General features: G+C 46.9%; 1 protein-coding gene across 2 annotated transcripts in view; it reads right to left on the reverse strand.

The window, feature by feature from the left end:
* ablim2 (actin binding LIM protein family, member 2) overlaps positions 1-20,000 on the reverse strand; it is a 66,914-nt gene that overhangs the window by 13,358 nt on the left and 33,556 nt on the right. Inside the window, exons 6-15 of one of the 2 annotated variants that reach the window (XM_062517218.1) lie at positions 19,521-19,614; positions 13,201-13,288; positions 10,814-10,872; positions 9,690-9,767; positions 9,164-9,307; positions 8,753-8,785; positions 8,139-8,256; positions 7,559-7,792; positions 2,965-3,066; positions 908-961 (exon numbers count right to left, since the gene is read on the reverse strand). In XM_062517218.1, coding sequence (XP_062373202.1) covers positions 908-961; positions 2,965-3,066; positions 7,559-7,792; positions 8,139-8,256; positions 8,753-8,785; positions 9,164-9,307; positions 9,690-9,767; positions 10,814-10,872; positions 13,201-13,288; positions 19,521-19,614 — 1,004 coding nt within the window. Of the gene's footprint in view, positions 1-907; positions 962-2,964; positions 3,067-7,558; positions 7,793-8,138; positions 8,257-8,752; positions 8,786-9,163; positions 9,308-9,689; positions 9,768-10,531; positions 10,571-10,813; positions 10,873-13,200; positions 13,289-19,520; positions 19,615-20,000 lie in introns of both variants that reach the window. The other variant, XM_062517217.1, reaches the window with a different exon arrangement.

The following is a 20,000-nucleotide window of genomic DNA, read 5'->3' on the forward strand; positions in this document are numbered from 1 at the left end:
AAACACACAAAAAAAAACACAACAAGTGGAACAAGTGAGGACACCCAAACAAGGTCAGTCGGTTTCATAAGCAACACAACACAATACACACGCAACAAGGAACACAAAAACAACGCCGAGCGATTCGCATCCCCAACCAATCACAAGGGGCACGCAAGGGGTGGCATACCAGTGTGCACACACACACACACACACACACGCACAAAGAAAACACACGATTCCTGAAACAGAAATGGGTTGACATCAGATGACATCACCACCAAGTGGCATTCCAAAGGCGTTACTGAGGACAGATGTGCTGTTATGGGTTGCAGGGGTTGAGATGGACACGTTGCTGACAGACACCAATGGATGGAGGGAATAAGATGAAAAGAAAGGAGGGAAAGGGGGGAAAAACAAACATGGGGGAGGGGAGGGGGGGTTTCCACATCAGGGCTTGCAGGGCTCAACATCATGGCTAATGACATGATCCAAACACTGGTTAGAAGTAGGCGAAATCGAAATCGCCAGCATGTGGAACTTTTCAGTTTAGCGGGTAGATTTTTTTTTTAGGTTCTTCAAAATGAAACCCATTCAATTATTCCAAGAGAGTCCATGCAACGCTACAGTAAGAACCTCAGTGTTCTGAAAAACCTGGGTCTGATCAGAATGATCCCAAAATGCCTTCTGAATGTTTCCCATTGACAGTCACAACTAAAGGGAGGCCTAGGTTTGGAATTAATACCAATTTGCCTTTGAGCAACACCATGGAGAAGAAGCCATTAGGAAGACAAGCACTACTGTGTGTTGACCTGCGGTGGAAACATACTTTAGGAGGATGGTTCAAAGGTCACCAGACACCATGGCGACAGGCGACATGCAACACAACGTGCTGAGGTGGACTTAAAAGGAGGAGAACAGACTGTACCATGCTGTTTGTAGATAGGGGGCTTTCTATAGATATTATCTTTGACCTTAGTCTCTAAAGATGGGAGGATAGAGAAGGAGAGAGAAAAGCAAACGAGGACAAGAAAGAGAGAGAAAGCGAGAGATAGAGAGAAAGAGAGAGAGAGAGAAGGCATGATTGAAGCAAAGATGATAGAGAAGAGAAATGGAAAGAAAAACAAGAAAATGAAGAACAAAGCATGAGTTAGCTGTTATTGGAGGATGGAAGTCCAAAACCAGGGAGAGCGGAGATTTATTCACACAATGACAAATAGAGAGACATGAATCTTCATCCTCGTCATCGTCATCTTCCCCGTCATCAATAATGAGAATTTCAGCTCATCACTTTCAGAATGCAATGAGATGTTCCTATACAGACTTATAACACAACTAAAGGGAGAGTAGAATGGCTTACTGACAAACAGTGTAACATTTGATGTTTCATGTCTACAGAACCAATATGGCTTCCCCTCCACAAAGCCTTTCATTCCAAGCCAGTGACAAAGTAAGGATTATTAAGGACTATAATTTGGTGCCATAGAGCTTATACACCTAGCCGATCATTTTGTACAACAGGGACCGCAAACAAGTGTGGGTTGCTGCAACTTCAATCGTGATCTTGAAAAAAATTGAAATAAAAAAAATTAGCGGTCCACGCAGAAAATTCATAATTTGGTCCTCAGAGAGACTATTTAGTAATTACAGACTTCACAAAGAACTCCCCCAATTAAAATCTACTTTGATTACAACTTCGAACAAATAATATAAACATAATCAGCCACATAAACTCGCCCTGGGGGACTTCAGCGATTAAACGAGGACGCAGACGAAGTAAAGAAACATTGCCTCACTGTAGCTAATGAGTGCAGTATGTGTGTCGCAAGTGTGTTTGATTTAATTGAGCTGAAATGCTTAGATAGATCTCTGCCTTACATTCAGGCTTTCCCAACGTTTATCTCTTTTTTTTTCTTTAAGAGGGAATGACACATTTAACACACACATGTGAGTCATTTTCTCACTGTTTTAGGGACTGCCAGCCCTGGAAACAACTGACTTCATAAAAAAGTTGTTTAAAAAAAAAATACGATAAATACAATGGGGTTAGAAAACATATTACATCAATGATTGTTTGGGGTTCTTTTCAACTGAGACCAACACACGGGGGGGTCGGGTTTGCGAGCGCGCAGCAGTATTGTTCTCTGAGGACACCCCCGGAAAAAAAAAAAACCAAACAAAAAAAAACGTGCGAGTTGCTTTCTAGGCCCTAGAGGCCGAAGCCATCGAGCTGTGAATGTAACATTTCAGCACCAATTATCGTCCGCCCTGCGTCCGACCGCCGCGCAGTGTCCAGGGTGTTTGGGCGGAAGGCGAGCGCTTCACCACGGCCCTGTCATCAAGTCACCGTGACAGCTGTGGCGCAGGCCTGGAGATGTCTTTATGCGGCATGGATGGCTGTGTGTGTGTGTGTGTGTGTGTGTGTGTGTGTGTGTATGTGTGTGTGTGACCGTGGAATATGAAGAGGGGAGCATTCACATACACCTGACTGAGATACTGATGCAGACATGTTTCTTCAAACAGATTAAAGATTCAGTCAGACAGACTACATGCAGGAGATACAGATACTTATTCATGTGTGTGTGTGTGTGTGTGTGTGTGTGTGTGTGTGTGTGTAAAGAGAAAGAGATCAGGGAGAAGAGAGAAGAAACTGAACATACTGTAGACTGTATTTAACATAGAGGAAGAAATGAGCAAGAAGAGAAGAGAGAGGAAGAAAGAGAGAGAGACAGAGTGAAGGAGAGAGAGAGAGAGAGAGAGAGAAAGAGAGAGAGAAGAGACAGAATGAGGACAGAAAGACTCCCACTGCAGTTGTGGAGGATTACCTATATAGGCATTACAAGGCCACATGGAAAGAGAGAGATAGAGAGAGAGAGAAGAAAAAGAAGAGGAGATGTAGTCAGGAGGTCAGCATGTGAGAGACCACAAGCACGAGCCTGAGGTCACAGTCGTCGGAGCCGGCGTCGCCGTGGCGATGGGGCCTACCTGGGATGTGGAAGTGGCGGGGCGCCGCAACGTACGTGGACGAGGGGGACTTCCCGTCCGAGTAGGTGGACAGACTCGGGGTACTCCGACCACTTTCACTACCTCCAGAACGCAAGGAGAAGGGCAGGGGTGGAGGTGAGGGGGGGGGGAAGGGTGGAGTGCGTGCCAAAATAAGAGCACGAACGGGGAGATATGGTAGGGGGGAGAGAAGAGAGAGAGAGAGAGAGAGAGAGGAGCAGGAGAGAGGCAAGTTAGGCTGCAAATCACATCCACAAAAAGCATTAAATCAGTCCAGACCTCATGGCCCAGCGTGTTTGCGACATGGTTGACAAAAGTCATCGGGACGCTCCGAAAACATTTTTTTACGAGGTGTCGAGGATGAGCCCGCTCTCGTTCCGTCACACTCGCGTGCTTTTTGCGAGCCGGCGTCCATGTGGTTGTAAAAAGATAGCCTGGTGGGTTTTTTGGGGGTTTTTTCGCCGGGGCCCGGGCCTGTCCTGCGGACCATGTGTGGGTTTTCGGTGACACTGGTGTGCGTGCGTGCGTGCTGGGGGGCATTCTATTCTAATGGCCACAAGCTGTTGTTGGGCCAATGCGCTGGAGTCGCAAACAGGCTGGGAGAATGAAATCACTGGCACCTTACGGGGCCAGCACTTAGAACTCTCTACACAAAGGGTCTTAATGGAGGGAGAGAAAGACAGAGACAGAGAGAGACAGAGGAAGAGAGAGAGAGAGAGAGAGAGAGAGAGAGAGAGAGAGAGAAAGGCAGAGACAGAACGAGAGAGAGAGAGGCCGAGAGAGAGAGACAGAGAAAGAGCGAGAGAGAGAGAAAGGCAGAGACAGAGAGAGAGAAAGAGAGAGAGAGAGAGACAGAGAAAGAGAGAGTGAGAGAGAGAAAGGCAGAGACAGAGAGGGAGAGAAAGAGAGGGAGGGAGAGAGAGGTTATTACTTCAGTAAGAGTCCTCATTCCTCTTCCCTTTGTGTGAGGAACAAAACGCTGAGCAAAGCTGTAGTTAAGATCATGAAGTCATTCATGACACACACACACACACACACACACACACACTCTTACACACACCACACGTACATGCAGTGCATGCACACAGACACACACAGTACCAAATGTTCCAGAGAAACATACTTTATCAAACTTTCTCTCTGTCTCACTCTCTCTCTCGCTCTCTCTCTGTCTCACACACATACGCACAAGTGCAATATAACACACATACACCACACATATGCACACACACAGACACACACACACAGAAAGAAGTGCAGTTAGTGCAAGCCTCACATCATCACAAGTGGGGAAACTCCCTTACACACACACACACACACACACACACACACACACACACACACACACACACACACACACACACACACACACACACACACACACACACACACACACACACACACACACACACCGCGCACACATCTGGAGCTGAAGCTGGCTGCTGGTACCACAAACCCCCAAACCCTGAGCTCTCACAAATCACCGCCTGGGCCCCAGTCAGCTGTTTGTCTTAGGGGTAGGGTGGGGGGGGGAAGAGGAGGGGGGGGGGGGGGGGGACTGAGGTCACAGCAGACTGACCTGGGGGAGGAAGGGGGCTGTCAGAGAGGACTACCCCAATAGCATCCCTCCCCTGGCACCTCTGCCACGGTGCACTTAAAGACGATCACCTCCATCTGCCACCTTTTAAGACTGGCAGGAGGCTGACGACTAACAGAATCAGCGCAATATTAAAAATGCTTGTCTTAAACATCCGTTATGCATCGCTGATGCTTTCTGTACTACTGGGAGTACTGGGAGATGCATTGAGTCTCATTGACTGTTGAAGGGGATTTCTCTCTCTAGCATTCCATATTGTTGCTATATCTCTGTTTCTGTGTGTGTGTCTCTGTCTATCTTTCTGTGTCTCTATGTTGGAGTTGGAGTTGAGGCAGAGCTACATGGCAACCTTTTTATGGTGCCCTGAATCCATGTGATTGTTCTCTCTCTTTCTCTCTCTCTCTCTCTGTCCATCATTCCTTTTCTTTCCACTTCCCCCCGTTCTCTTTGTTTGACGCTTTCCCACTAAGCACTTTTTGCCGTGCCATTGTCGGCCAGGCAGTGATAGCCATTTAAGCAGTGTTGTGTTAACGCACGAGGCGTCTCCACTCACTGTAATCATCACCGTGGCTTGGAGCCGTTCTTTTCCACTGCCGTGGAGTGTGCATAAGACAACAACCAAACCGCACTGATAATCAGTTGAGTAAACTCACATGCAGTGGAGAGTGCGATCTAAGGAGGGCTAATTGAAGAACATACAAAACACTTTTTCACGGTGCATTGGGATCTGGTGAAGCACGGTGTGGAGTGGGACCGAAACCAAAGGGCTGGGGTGTCTTCTTGGCAACACCAAACCAACTAATTACGGCTTTGTTACCAAGTTCTGTAATCTACTCGTGGAAGCGTTCTATTTCCATCTGCTCATTTTGTTTTTATGAAGATTAAAAAGTGAATCACGACATGGATAAGCCTGCTAACACTAATCTGTTCCTTGCACTTTGCCTTCCCTTTTTGGCTTTCATCTGCTATTCCACTCTCTCCCTCTTGCTGTCGGAGTCTTTCTCTCACTTGCTCGTCTTCTTTTGGTCTTTCTCTCTCTCTTTCTTTACCTCTCTCCTCCCCCCTCCTTATTTGACTCCCATATGGGAGGTTAAACATTATCAGCCCAATACTGACGCTTTCCTCTGACGACAATTATGGTCTGCCAGTGACTCACAGACACATGAGCCATTGCTAGCCAATAACCTGAAACCTGTTTGTGTGTGCCTGTGTGTGTGTGCCTGTGTGTATGTGTGTGTGTGTGTGTGTGTGTGTGTGTGTGTGTGTGTGTGTGTGTGTGTGTGTGTGTATCAATGCGTGCCTGTGGATAAGACCTCAGTAAATCTCCTTGAGAGCCCTGAGCTTGTGGATAGATATCAGTGTTTGTCCCTGTGGTTTGGCTAACATTACTGCCGTGGCTTTGCAGGATCTCGGCTGAGTGATGGCTTTTTCTTATCCTTGCTATTCAGTGGGAAGACAACTTATTCAGGCAGCCCCTTTTTCCCTTCTGTCCACAGATAACCGGCGGCGGGGAGGCCCTGACAGAGCCAGCAGACCATAACCCTGACTGGAAACCACTCCCTTCAATGACCCAGAAACTATAATTCATCAGGTCATGCAAAAACACAAAATACATCCAATACTAATATTGAGGACGACACCAGAACATGAGAACAGACATCTGAGGCAAGTCAAAGTATGGGTCGATACAGGTTAACAAGGTCAGTGTTATGTACCCACCACCAGACAACACACACCACTGACAGAATATTGACTTTTGTTAATGGTTACTCTTAATGATTCTGTAAATCCACAAATGTCCTATTGTCTTGATGAGAGTACTGACCAAAATATAACCCATGCAACAAAACATTTTAGTAACAAAACAAAGACATAAACCCGCCACAGAAAAAAAAGCCAAAGACCCAAGAAAAGTGAAAGAAATGTGGACAAACTTGATGGCCGAACATGAAGCCTTGATGCACACCAATTACCAAACAGGACTAGAACACTGATCAAGAGGAGCACATGGGAAGGAGTAGACACTGGACACAGGGAGGGAGAGAGGAGGAGGAGAGACCTGTGGGGTCCCTGAAGGAAATTTTACCGTAAGGTGGTAAATTGAGGTGTAAGGATGTCCTAGGCTTAATTTCAAGGATTGGATCCTGAGTCAGTCCTAGGGGGGGAAGTAAGGAATGAAGAACAGGCAGGAAGTTCACGACCAGGCAGAGAGGGGGAAAGGAGAATGGAGAACTGAATCCCACCATTACACCAGAACACCATTAGATAATCCCAACATTCCTAATGATGTCTGATCCCCCTGGAATGGCATGCTTACACGTTGCGATAACCTTTAACCAGACTCAGTGAAAGCATTGAAAGATTGGCTGATGACTGGAGGAACTGACCTCATCCTACTGCTTTCGGTCATATAGTTTTTGGATTCTGCTTACTTTCCGTTACAGAGAGGGTGTTGTAGAGGAAATGACATTGCTTTGAAACCTCGCCACTGATAATCAAGCCCAAATGCCAGCACAACCATCCAGCACATCATTTATAAGAGCTTGCATCCAAATTCACTCACATTTTTATTTACTTTCCAAATACACATACATTCTTCATTTGCTGAATTTTGTGAACATAAGCTTTCTCTCACTGATGAAACACACGGCACAACCACAGTTCAGGCAGTTCACTATTGTAGGCCATTAGTCTTTGTTGGTGTACATGCTATTCACTCGATGCATAGGAGGATTCTGGCCTCCTCACAACAACCCACACACCAGCACAAGCTGCACACACCTGGACCCTGTCCCAATCTGAAACTACCGTGGAACCTGCCTTTAAATCAAGTTCAGTATCACTGACAGGTTGACTACAATAAACGCTTCTGCAGAGCATATCTTGCAGGTCCATGCATCAGTGAGGGTTCTATGCAACCCTGGCTTGTATTGGGACAGGGCCCAGGCTCGGGTCGTTTTTTTTGACCTGAGACGGTACCTCTGAAGTAAGGGATGTAGTTGTGCTGCTGAAGCATGGCCAGGGTGGTGGGGTTAAGGGGGAGGGTGGTCCCACCACTCCCAAACGGCCCTCCTTGTTTGCCCGCCCCAGAGCAGTGCAGGGGCAGCGAGGAGGAATCCCTAGCGCCACCACTGGCATACCTGACTGCTCCGTTATAGGGCAGGGAGCTGGAGTTCCCCGCCTGGGCATTGTACTGGGCCCCCGAGTAAAGTTCTGCCATGGGCCCCACAATAACAGGGGTATGGGGGAAGGATAGTGCAATTTAGGAAACTACAGGCAGATTGAACCAAAGGATATGCACAGAAAATATATAAATGTGCATGTAAATATCTGTAAAACATGCACATATATATATAGAGATATTTATATATGAACATTTATAGACATACTCTATTTGGACAACATTTAAACAACGTGGAATTGTAAACAATAACAAGTATAGAAAAGAAATAGAATTGGTAAAGGAACGGAAATCAAGACTAGTGCGTTGTTTTCCTAGAAACATTTCCTGAAAAACAATCACATTGTTGAGAGACACAGCACCTAGGAGAGTGCCTACCTGCCCTGCTGTAGTTTTGGGGTGAACGAGAAGGAGTATAGCGTCCGTATCCACCCAGAGAGCTGTTGGAGCTGGGGCTCGAGGGCCTTCTTTGACGGGGCGATTTCTCTCCTTCTCCCTAGACAAGTGAACACAGAGACTCATGTTATCAGCAGCTCACAGAAAGACTCTCACAGACAGACACACACACACACAGTCAAACAGTGTTGGATTCCACAGTTGCACAGAGACACAATACAAAAAGACTATTTGTTAGAGTTCACAACTATTGACACTGAACGGAAGTAATCAATCATGATGGTTGATTACTGACAGAAAACATGCATTCACATTTGGACGTTTGACACCAGACACCACCACAGAAAAACCCATAACAACTACAGCACAACAATGTTTCTGAAACATTAGCATCACGCCACAACATTTCCTCAACATACAAACATCCCAACAATGTTTCTGGAACATTTCTGCAACCCAGTCACTATGATTGTGTTGCCCCACCCCTCCCCCCACCCCCCCCAAAAAAAGAGAAAAGGCTGAAGAGAAATATATATCCTGAGAAACATATCTACAACGTTGTGTCAACAGAGAGCCCTCCACCCGGTCACTTTTACCTCTGTTGGAGTAGGGGATAGCAACTGGGGTGACTGCAAACAAGAGAGGGGGAGAGAGCAGATGAGTGATAACATGATCTCATGCTAAACCGGCCTCACATGAATGTGGATGCTATGGCTAGTCAACAGTGGTAACATGGCAGGGACTGATGGCAGTTAGTACACAGTGCACAGTGCATGATACAGTATGAGCAGTTTTGAATGGAGATGGTTTTGAAAATGAGTGTTTGATGGAATAAGGGAGGGTGTCCAGAGGGGGGAGGAAGAGGGACAGAGGCCAAAAGTGCAGCTCCCGTTCACTGTTTAGCAGGAGGGATGGTGGGTTTCAGTTGGACTTTGGTCCGTCCTCCTGGTGAGGTGAGTCCAACATGTCCTGACAGAGTCCTGCGGTGTCTGTGGGTCGGTACTGACCTCTCCGTAGACTCTCTCGTCCGCTGGGTAGCTGATGTAGGGGGAGTAGGACAGCATGTCTGGTCGGTCAATGTTGTAGATCGCTTTTGTTTTGGGAAGAGCAGCAAGGTCCTTGTAGTCTAGGAGTTCCTCACCAAGCTTTGCCTAAATCACAGAGAAAGGAAGGAGACATAGATGATGGTTATGATGACAGATAGAAAAATAGATAAATAAGTAGATAGGCAGATAGGTAGACAGGTAGATAGATAGATATGGATAGATAAACAGACAGATAGATAGATAGATACAGCTTAAACTTCAACTATGGATAAGTGTTTTACTGCTATGTGATGCTGCCCCCTGCTGATGAAAGCTTATTCTGTAGACAGATCAATACAGAGCAGAAACTTTAAACATGCTAACCACGCTACAGCTAACACAGTTAACGTCAGTGACAAAAATCATGCCCAGTGACATTTCCCATCAGTATCCCATCAGTGCTGTAAAACTACTGTAGGCTTTGAACATGGGAACTCGGCCAACGTACATAGATGACTCGACTGGGGGATCCCGATGTGCTGGAGGCTGGTGCTGAGGTGATGCTTTCAGAGGAGGTCCTGGTAACCTGGGCAACAGAGAGAGAGAGGGGGGAGATAGCGTTAGGAAGGGAGGGGCAAAGGAGAAGATATGAAAGTAGAGTGATAGTGTGTCTGTATGTGGACGTGGGTGCATTTGTTTCTTGCTGTCACATTATTGTATGTTTTCACATAGCAACTGCTGATGTTCTTGCTGTCAATGTCAAATTGTTGTTAATGGTTTTGGATACTGGCTGTGGCAACTGTGTATATACAGTACACAGCTATGTTAATAAAGCAACTCTGACCTAGATTGAATTGAGAGAGAGCGAGCAAGAGAGAGAGACAGAGAGAGACAGAGAGAGAGAGAGAGAGAGAGAGAGAGAGAGAGAGAGAGAGAAAGAGAGAATCATTCAATGCATTGTGATTTTACACTCAGTGAACGCCTGGCACACTTTTATGAAGAACACAAAGTTGGCCTATTAGTAAGAAGCACTGCAAAAAGTAGGCCCAAAACCACAACCCTAGTGAACTACAAATCCCACACAGCATCACGTGAGTGCAGTCAGTGCATCGCACACAGTATAGTCTCTTCTCGCCTGATCGTTAAGATCAGACTGACAGACAAGAGGAGTCGGCCATTTTGTTTCTGTGCAGGTCCAGTGAAGCAGCTTCTACCAAGCTGGAAGCACGCTGAAGTAAATGAGAGATATCATGCACAGCGAGTTGAGTTGGGGGGAGGGGAGGGTGGGTTTGATGCTTTGACAGGGGCTGGGAGAAGGGGGGGGGGGGGGTTGGGCTGCATATCACAAACCTGTATGGGAAGGTCATTGAGTTGTATCCGGACCTGCTTCTGGGAGGAAGAGGTGAATTACAATGGGAGATGGCCTTGCCCTATATACCGTGAACAAGGGAGCTGACTACTGTAAATCAGGTGATTTACTGTAGGTCTATATATGGCGCTTTAGGGGACTGGCCCTAGTTATACCAGTCTCTCTCAAAAAGGTTTCAGTGTTGGGATGGAGAGTGTGGAGAGAGTAATAGAGTTGCTGTTGCTGTTGTTGCTTCATGTTCTCGTTTATTGGGACACTCATACCTTACTCTTCTCCTCTATCCGAGCAGCCTGTCTGCAGGGTGGATGCCAAATGTTAGAACCTGAGAGAGAAAGAAAAAGAGAAAGAGTGAAAGAGAGAGAGAGAGAGAGAGAGAGAAAATAAATAAGTGAGGCAATGTCATAAAACAGTTCCTAATCTTGATTTAGGGTTAAGTCCACAAAAGTAATCTCCTTCATTATTAAATGAATGTGAATCATCAAATGACTGCTATTACAGACGACATAAAAGCCCAAAGTGCAGTGCACTAATAATGACTTATTTCCACTGGAACTGACCGCTGGGGTGAGTCAGCAAGCACATTTCATTCTCTGACGAGCTTCCTGCATGTGTGTGTGTGTGTGTGTGTGTGTGTGTGTGTGTGTGTGCATGTAATTGTGTAGATGCGTGAACGCACTATGCATAAGTGTTTGTGCATATGTGTGTGCATCAATGTGTGTGTGTGTATATGAGTGTGTGTGTGTGTGTGTGTGTGTGTACTCCTGCATGCGTAATAACCGTCCCAGACCTCCACAGCCCCTCTCCACAGGCTGTAAATCGCAGGCGGATATGAGGTGCGGGCCGATGACTGCCGAGGTAAATCACCCGGAGGGAGAAAGAGAGAGAGAGAGAGAGAGAGAGGGAGAGAGGGAGAGAGGGAGAGAGAGAGGGCCACTGCAGGCTCCAGGCTTTTAAAGCCTCCCCCATTCAGACAGCATTAAATTAGCAGGGCGGGTACAGCAGCCGGCCTGATTAATCTCTGGGCGCCCATTCAGCACACTGAGGGCCTGTGTGTCTCCATTCATTCACCTCACACTGGCCCTCAGGGCCCAACAGCTCTGCCAGGGGCCCCTCACACACCCACCATCCATTGATCACGTCTAGTTAATTGTAAAGGGGAGAAGCTGTGCAATGGCGGACATTTATCCCTATGACGCACAATTAGATCGTTAACACAGGGCGGTGTATAATAGAACAGACTTTTGGGATGTGAATGAGGACCACAATTTATTTGGCTGGTATTTTCTGATTTGGTTGAGGAATGATTTGGTTGAGGAATGACTATACAGGCATGAGGCAGTAGGTGTGAAATTTAGACAGGGTAAGCTGGTGAATCATGGCGGTGTGATGTGGAAACCACAATTGGATTCAGGTAAGTGACCACAATTACCTTGATGAATGGTGGTCACTCTGTCCAATAGCGTAGCTAGAGCACTTTAGCATGCTTAGCACGCCTACATCTGACTTATCAGATGTGTCAGTGTGTTCCCTTCCCTCTCTTTAATCATCACAGTGCACCAAATAATGACGTCAACCTAACAAACCAGCAATGGGTTTCACAGAACCTCTCCTGATAGGCGACTAACAGCAAGGCTACACTGGGCGCGTAACTGAAGCGTTCCATTCGCGTAGCGTCTGCTGAAGCGATACGTTTCCACTATAGCCAATGGGACTGGTTGAAACAGATGTGATGGCGGCTGATACGTTTGGAAAAAAAAACGAGACTCATCTTTTAAACCTATCTCTTTCCCATCATTAACTTTGCCATGATCTTGCTCTACCTTCTGAGAAACCGGAACGTTTACACACGTGCACAGAGGATCGATTGCATCCTTTTCTCTAAGGCTGCTGTTTGCGAAACATCAAGCAGGCCTGGTGAAAATGGCTGTCTAATTTTACTCCCTCTATCGCGCCAAGGTCAGTAAGCAGAGGCGGGTACAGTTCTCCGCCCTGGCGTAATGTCAGTGTGAAAACTGACGATAATGACAACGTGGCGAGGTGGCAAGCCCCTGCTGTTAGCATGGCATGGCCGTCAGGTGTGAGTGAGTGAAAGTGCGAGAGTTGGCACTCCTGGGCAACAGGAGGGTGGTGTGACCTGTTTCCCCTGATGCACAGGTCAGTGTGCCAACCACGTTTTTTCCACTCGTTGGCCTGTGACACGCCAGGTTGACCACAGCATCTCAGAGGATTTTTCACCTTCTTCAAAATGAAAAGAGCCAACCAATTTCAACTGACGTGGAAATCACTAAAGAGGACAGACACAGTCTTGCTTCTTAGTCACCTGTATTGACATTTGTGGCCTGAGTTGAGAGAAAAGGCGGTAGAAATCCACACATGTTTGGTCTAGACAGAAATTGACAATATCCTACACCTCTCTTGGGCTTCAGTGGACGTAGACAGCAGCTCCAGATACAATATTTTATCACAAAATGTACAACCCTGCATTACAAAGAGTGTGGCAGTGGCGCTACGGTGATACTGAAGGTTTACAGCCAGTGGCAGCTCATTTCTCATAATGAAATATGGTAGTTGTCACAACACTTCAGACAGAGAGGCAGAGGCAAGAGAGAGAGAGAGAGAGAGAGAGAAAGAGAAATGGAGTGTATTTGACCTTGCAGGTACATCTCCTCTCCCTCCCCGAACATCTGTTCACAGCGGGCACACCGGGCACATGTTGGGTGGTAGTGTTTGTCCCCAGCCTGCAACACACACACACACACACACACACACACACACACACACACACACACACACACATTATGTAACATGACATTGAAATAAACACATTCCCCTTACATGCAGTAAACATTTTATCCACATACATTCATTTTACATTTTACATTTTACATTTTACAATCACTTTGCACTTGCAACTTGCAAACACACACACACACACATACACACTTGTACTGTTCTGTCTCGTACTACTCACTATCCATCTATTAGCCTGCATCATGTTGGACTCTGAACTACACTGCGCTTTGCTGAGCAATGCTGAAATGACTGGTTTGAAGTCCCAGTTGTGGCGTGTGATGACCTTGTGTCGTTGTGTGCTAGTTACCAATGACAGCGGCTCTAAATGAAAACCAAGGATTTATTTACGCCCGCGGAAAACTCCTCAGTCTCATCAGCAACACAACAAAGCCCGGGGGGAGGAGGCCGCAAATGGTTTCGGAGTCGGCGTCGGAGGAGCTGACAGATTTGTTTCGGCGCGCGAGAGATGGGCCCGTTTGTTCGCCTCGGCCACGACAAGTCATCCAATTAGCGCGGCTAAGTGCTGAGGAGCCACATCAAAGGAGGACCGAACACACTGCAGTGGCACTGACTCAACAGAAGAGGGCGGTAGAGGGCAGGCAACAAACTACAAGCCACTACTCACCACTGATTTCTCTAATTGTCCTCTCTGTGTGGGTGCACATGTTTACGCATCTAAATCATACATAAATATGAATGCCACGGGACACAAATCTCAAACAAATTCTTCTAAGAGATCTTGGTGAGGTGTTGGAAAGATGCAGAATCTCTAGGAAGTTATGCAATGACTAATTTACTCACATTTCAGCAACAGTGCAAGAACTCTGGGTGAATCAAGTTAGCAACGGGGTGACACATAGCTAAGGGCAGTCCACTTGGATCTTTGATGCAACAATAATGTGTGTGTGTGTTCGTGTGTGTGTGTGTGTGTGTGTGTGTGTGTGTGTGTGTGTGTGTGTGTGTGTGTGTGTGTGTGTGTGTGTGTGTGTGTGTGTGTAATTAGAAATGTCTTAAGGGGAACTAATAAATGGGTATGTGTGTGTGTCTGTGTGTGTGTGTGTATGAGAGAGAAAGTTTGTGTTTGTGTGTGTGTGTGTGTGTGTGTGTGAGAGAGAGTGAGAGAAATACATATACATGCAGTGTATGTCTATGTGTGTGTGTGAGAGAGAGATAGAGAGAGAGAAATAAAGAGAGTGTATGTCTATGTGTGTGTGTGACAGAGAGAGAGAGAGAGAGAACACACTATGTAGTAATGATGATGATCAGCTGATGTCATGCTCTTGTTTTGCATCACTGTTATCACTACCATTAACCCTCACCACCCCAACACACACAGACACACACACACACACACACACACACACACACACACACACACACACACACACACACACACACACACACACACACACACACACACACACACACACACACACACACACACACACACACACACACACACACACACACACACACACACACACACACACACATACATACACACACACACACACACACACTCCATCGCAGCCCCACTGGGGCCTGTAAAACACTGCTGCAATGGAAATCTGAGCTGTGAGGATTTATCTTCTGCTCTCACTGTCTGTCTCTCATTGCAGTGGACTTCTGGCAATGCTGCATCATCATCTCTCTTACTCTCTCTCTCTTACTCTCTCGCTCTCTCTCTCTTTCTCTCTCTCTCTCTTTCTCTCTCTCTCTTTCTCTCTCTCTCTTTCTCTCTCTCTCTCTCTCTCTCTGCTATATTGTAGGCCATTTCATACAGCCTTATATTAAGTGATCCTGAAACATCAAACGAATGTCTGTTCTCATTTCTCTCTCTCTCCTTCTCTCTCTCTCTTTGTCCATATTTCTCTCTTTATCAACTCTCCCCTCCCCCATCCCTCCTTCCCTTCCTCTCCCTGTCCTCGTCTCTGTCACTTGGATCAACCCGATCGGGCTCATCTCCAGGGCCGCACCGAAATATCCCATCATGCTTTGGGTGTGTGTGTGTGTGTGTGTGTGTGTGTGTGTGTGTGTGATTCCTCCACTCAATTCACTCCCTATGAGATTCTTATGTTTCCACAAGTCTAGGCAGGGTTCTCATAATGGACTGCAAAACAAAAGGAAAAGGACCCTGTGGGATATTTCCTGACTTTTTCCTAGATTACGTCCTTATCTGTGGGAAGCGGAAGACTTCCTATAGTGAGACAGGAAGCCGGGAGCGAGCGAGTGAGCGCTATGTACGGGGGAGCCGAGGCACAAAACTAGCACGTTGCGGCCGTTTACAAAAGCCATGGGAAAAAGAACACAGCAGAATGGCGGCTTTGACTCATGTAGTGGGCATTATGAATGGTCATTTATGTTCTGTGTGTGTGTGTGCGTGTGTGTGTGTGTGTGTGTGTGTGTGTGTGTGTGTGTGTGAGAGTGTGAGTGAGAGAGCATGTGAGAGTATGTGAGTGTGTGTATGTGTGTGTGTGTGTGTGTGTGTGTGTGTGTGTGTGTGTGTGTGTGTGTGTGTGTGTGTGTGTGTGTGTGTGTGTGTGAGCATGTGAGTATGTGTGTGTGTGTGTGTGTGTGTGTGTGTGTGTGTGTGTGTGTGTGTGTGTATTTGAGAGCGAGAGAGTGAGTGAGCATGTGAGTGTATGTGTGTGTATACAGTACATGTATGTGTGTGTCTGTGTGTGTGTGTGTGTGTGTGTGTGAGAGGGAGAGATATATAGAGAGAGTGAGAGAGCATGTGTGTGTGTGTGTGTGTGTGTGTGTGTGTGTGTGTGTGTGTGTGTGTGTGTGTGTGTGTGAAAGAAAAATAAAGAGAGAGAGAGGGTGCATATGAGTGTGCATTGACGTAACTGTGTCAGGATGACAAAAGCAGCATGCAAGTGTTAGACTGTTGTGAAGGTGACAGGCCAGGTGAGGTTTCCATGGCACCACAGTGTAATAAACATGAGTGTCCCTTCAAAGAGAGCAATCTTTCATTTGATGGACTAGGACATCTCTCTCTCTCTCTCTCTCTCTCTCTCTCTCTCTTTGTTATTCTGTCATCTCTTTCTTTTTCTACGGTTCCTGAAATATCTCTCTTTGTCATACTGTAGCTGGAGAATATTGCTGAAAAAGGCTCTTGTGTTTCTCTCTGCATATGTATGTGTGTGTGTGTGTGTGTGTGTGTGTGTGTGTGTGTGTGTGTGTGTGTGTGTGTGTGTGTGTGTGTGTGTTATCCTCACTGTAAAAGTGTCTGTTATCAGTTCTGAATAGATGAAGTGCAGTTTTCCCCACATGTCCAGGCTTGCCTGCCTCTCTCAGCTCTTTTTATACATCCCAAATTGCCTACAAGCAATCGCCCTCTCTCCTTTAATCTCTTGTCTTTCACCCTTTACCCTTCTTTCAATACTTTCCCTTCGTCATCCCTCCATCCTGCTGCATCCTTCTCTCTGACCTCTAAAAGCCTAGCTGTGCGAGATTCACACCATCCAAATAATGTGAAAAAGAACTCTTTTGAAATGACCTGAAGTGAATTAAAAACTGAAAAGAGATTGGAACGGCACAATTTTACATTGCTGTGCTTGTTTGCTGGTCTTTGTTCTATCTTTGACTGAATGATCGGGGTATTTATTTATTAATTATCAAATCAGTCACTCAAAAACAACACTGTCCATAATCAAAACATGTCATCTCTGATCTGTCTGCTCTGGTCAAGCCTGGATCATCTTTTCCATACTATCATCATTAAATCATCGTGATTCCTAATTTAGTAGCCTAGATCTCCAGTGGGGTGTTAAGGGGGATCAGCATGGTGTGTTTGACCAGCAGTGACCCCTGCAGTGAGCGCTGAGGCGAGGACGTTCCTGGAGAGACTCTGGTGTTCCTGCCCCTCAGGAGAGCTCCGTTACCTCAGAGCAGCGGTGCAGCGGGCCCGGGAGCGGAGTGGAGCAGAGCGGAGAACTCACCGTCACACTCTCAGCACAGAGAGAGCTGAGGTAACGGACACATGACACATCGGAGAAGAATGGACACGCGCTCACACACACACTCAAACACACACACAGAGACAGACACACACACACACACACACACACACACACTAAAACACAAACACACACACACACACACACACACGCTCACACATACACACACACACACACACACACGCACACACGCACACACGCTCACACACACACACACACACACACACACACACACACAGACACACATACACACACACACACACACACACACACACACACACACACACACACACACACACTCATACTCACACTCACACTCTCAAACACAGACACACACACACAGACACACACGCTCACACACACACACACACACACACACACACACACACACACACACACACACACACACACACACACACACACACACACACACACACACACACACACACACACACACACACACACACACACACACACACACACACACACACACACGTGACTCAAGTCACACACCCCGCAGATGACCCGGTGTCATGACCCTACATGGAACTCTTGTCAGGTCCTATTTCAGTGATGTCAGTGGGAGACTTTGTGTGAACTTCTCCTTTCTCTCCTCTCCCATTTTACCTCTCTCTCTCTCTCTCTCTCTCTCTCTCTCTCTCTCTCTCTCTCTCTAAATCAAGTCACTCTCTGTTTCTCTCATTTTCTATCACATTTCCTTGCACGACTACTAGTCTTGCTTTGACTCAATTAACTAATTTTCTACCTCTGTCTGTCTGTCTCTGTCTCTCTCTCTCTCCCTCTCTCTCTCTCTCTCTCTCTCTCTCTCTCTCTCTCTGTCTCTCTCTCTCTTAGACACACACATGCGCACATACTGTACACATGTACATACACATGCACTCACGAGTCATTGCCTTCAGGAAAAGGATTTAGACTTTGCCTCTTTGTGCCTGACACATATGAAACGTATACTGTAGGCTACAAACACACACACACCCACCCACACACACACACACACACACACACAGACAGCACACTTCCATGTGTACAATATTTCATACAGTGGCGTCATGGGAAGCAAACAGGAACAAACAGCAAACACGGAACAATGCTCATTGGGTTACTGGGATTATAAAGCACCCTGTAACCAGACACCTGCTTATGAAAACGACGGGAGCTGTTGAACAAGGCAGAGAGAGAGAAAGGGAGAGAGAGAGAGTGAGAGAGAGAGAGAGAGAGAAAAGAGGGAGAGGAACAGAGGGAGCTTTCCGACGGCCGTGGCTGCAGCTTTCAGAATGGTCCGGTCCCCGGCCCCCTCTGAGAAAGAGGAATCCCCCGCCCCCGGCCGCACAGAGGGAGTATCCCATGATGCCCGGGCCAGCACGGTCGGTAAACCAAGAGCGGCTCGGGGACGCAGACATCGGCACGTCCCATTCAGCCCTCCGCAATGCAGGGGCGCAGGTAGGGGGGCGCAGGTGGGCCTGAGCTACATCGTGTCCCGACGGACCCCGGCAAACAGGGGTCAAGGGGTCAACTCTCCAGCACAGGGCACCGATTACCTCAGGATACTAACGTGATTAAACTCATCTATGCCCAGAGTCTGAGATTGTAAACAACAACATGTTACAGTCTATCGCTGCAAACAAAAACATGCACACATAATGTGGCTACACATCGGTGATGCTGTGTGTGCAGATCCAGGTGGCGCTCATTTCATTGATTTCATACCACCACAACAGCCTGATCGTCTATCATGGAGGCTCCAGGAGATACGAGACTGGCTGACAGTCTGTGTCTGTGCGTGATAAACACACCGTTTAAAACTCATCAATATGAACTGCTCGTAATGTTTCATGTGTCCATACCTTGCACGTGGCCTTGTACTAAAAGCCTGCGCCAGACCGGGAACTTTCGACGGGAACATATTAATGCCCAGGAGAGTCGGAAATGGACAGAGCAGGGTAAGAGGAGGAGAGGACCAGGAGGAGAGAGAGGAGAGAGGGATAAGAGGAGTCCTGAGGGCCAAAGCCATTAGTCCAGTGAGGGAGGGAGGGAGGGAGGGAGAGAGGGAGGGAGAGAGAGAGAGAGAAGAGAGGTAGAGACCTCATAGGGAAAAGAGAGAGCTAGAGTACAAACGTTATTTGTCCTAAGTACACTCTAAACAGCCTGAAGAAGCCGTCAGGTGTGTGTGTGTGTGTGTGTGCATGTACACTACCTCCAACACTTTGCCAGTGATGTACTTTTTGCAGCTCTCGCACTGTATGCCGAACATGGCGTGGTAGTCCGTCTCACAGTAGGGAATCCCATCCCTGCAAGCACAAGCACAAGCACAAGCACAAGCAGTCAGACAAGGCTCCATTACACACACACATACACACGTACGGCACCATGGACGCTGACATACACACATTACACACACACACACATACGGCACCATGGACGCTGACATACACACATTACACACACACACACACACACACACACACACACACACACACACACACACATACGGCACCATGGACGCTGACATACACACTTTACACACACATTACACACATACACACACTTGGGATATGGTACTGAGAACAATTCTTTCTTCAATAGCCATCTACCAGATGGGGGAAAAAATGTTGTAATTTCATTGATTTTTCTTTGCTGAGATTTTCTTTGCTGGAGATTCAAATACTGTATTTTT

The sequence above is a fragment of the Sardina pilchardus genome, chromosome 16 (assembly GCF_963854185.1).
Source record: "Sardina pilchardus chromosome 16, fSarPil1.1, whole genome shotgun sequence".
Taxonomy (NCBI): domain Eukaryota; kingdom Metazoa; phylum Chordata; class Actinopteri; order Clupeiformes; family Clupeidae; genus Sardina; species Sardina pilchardus.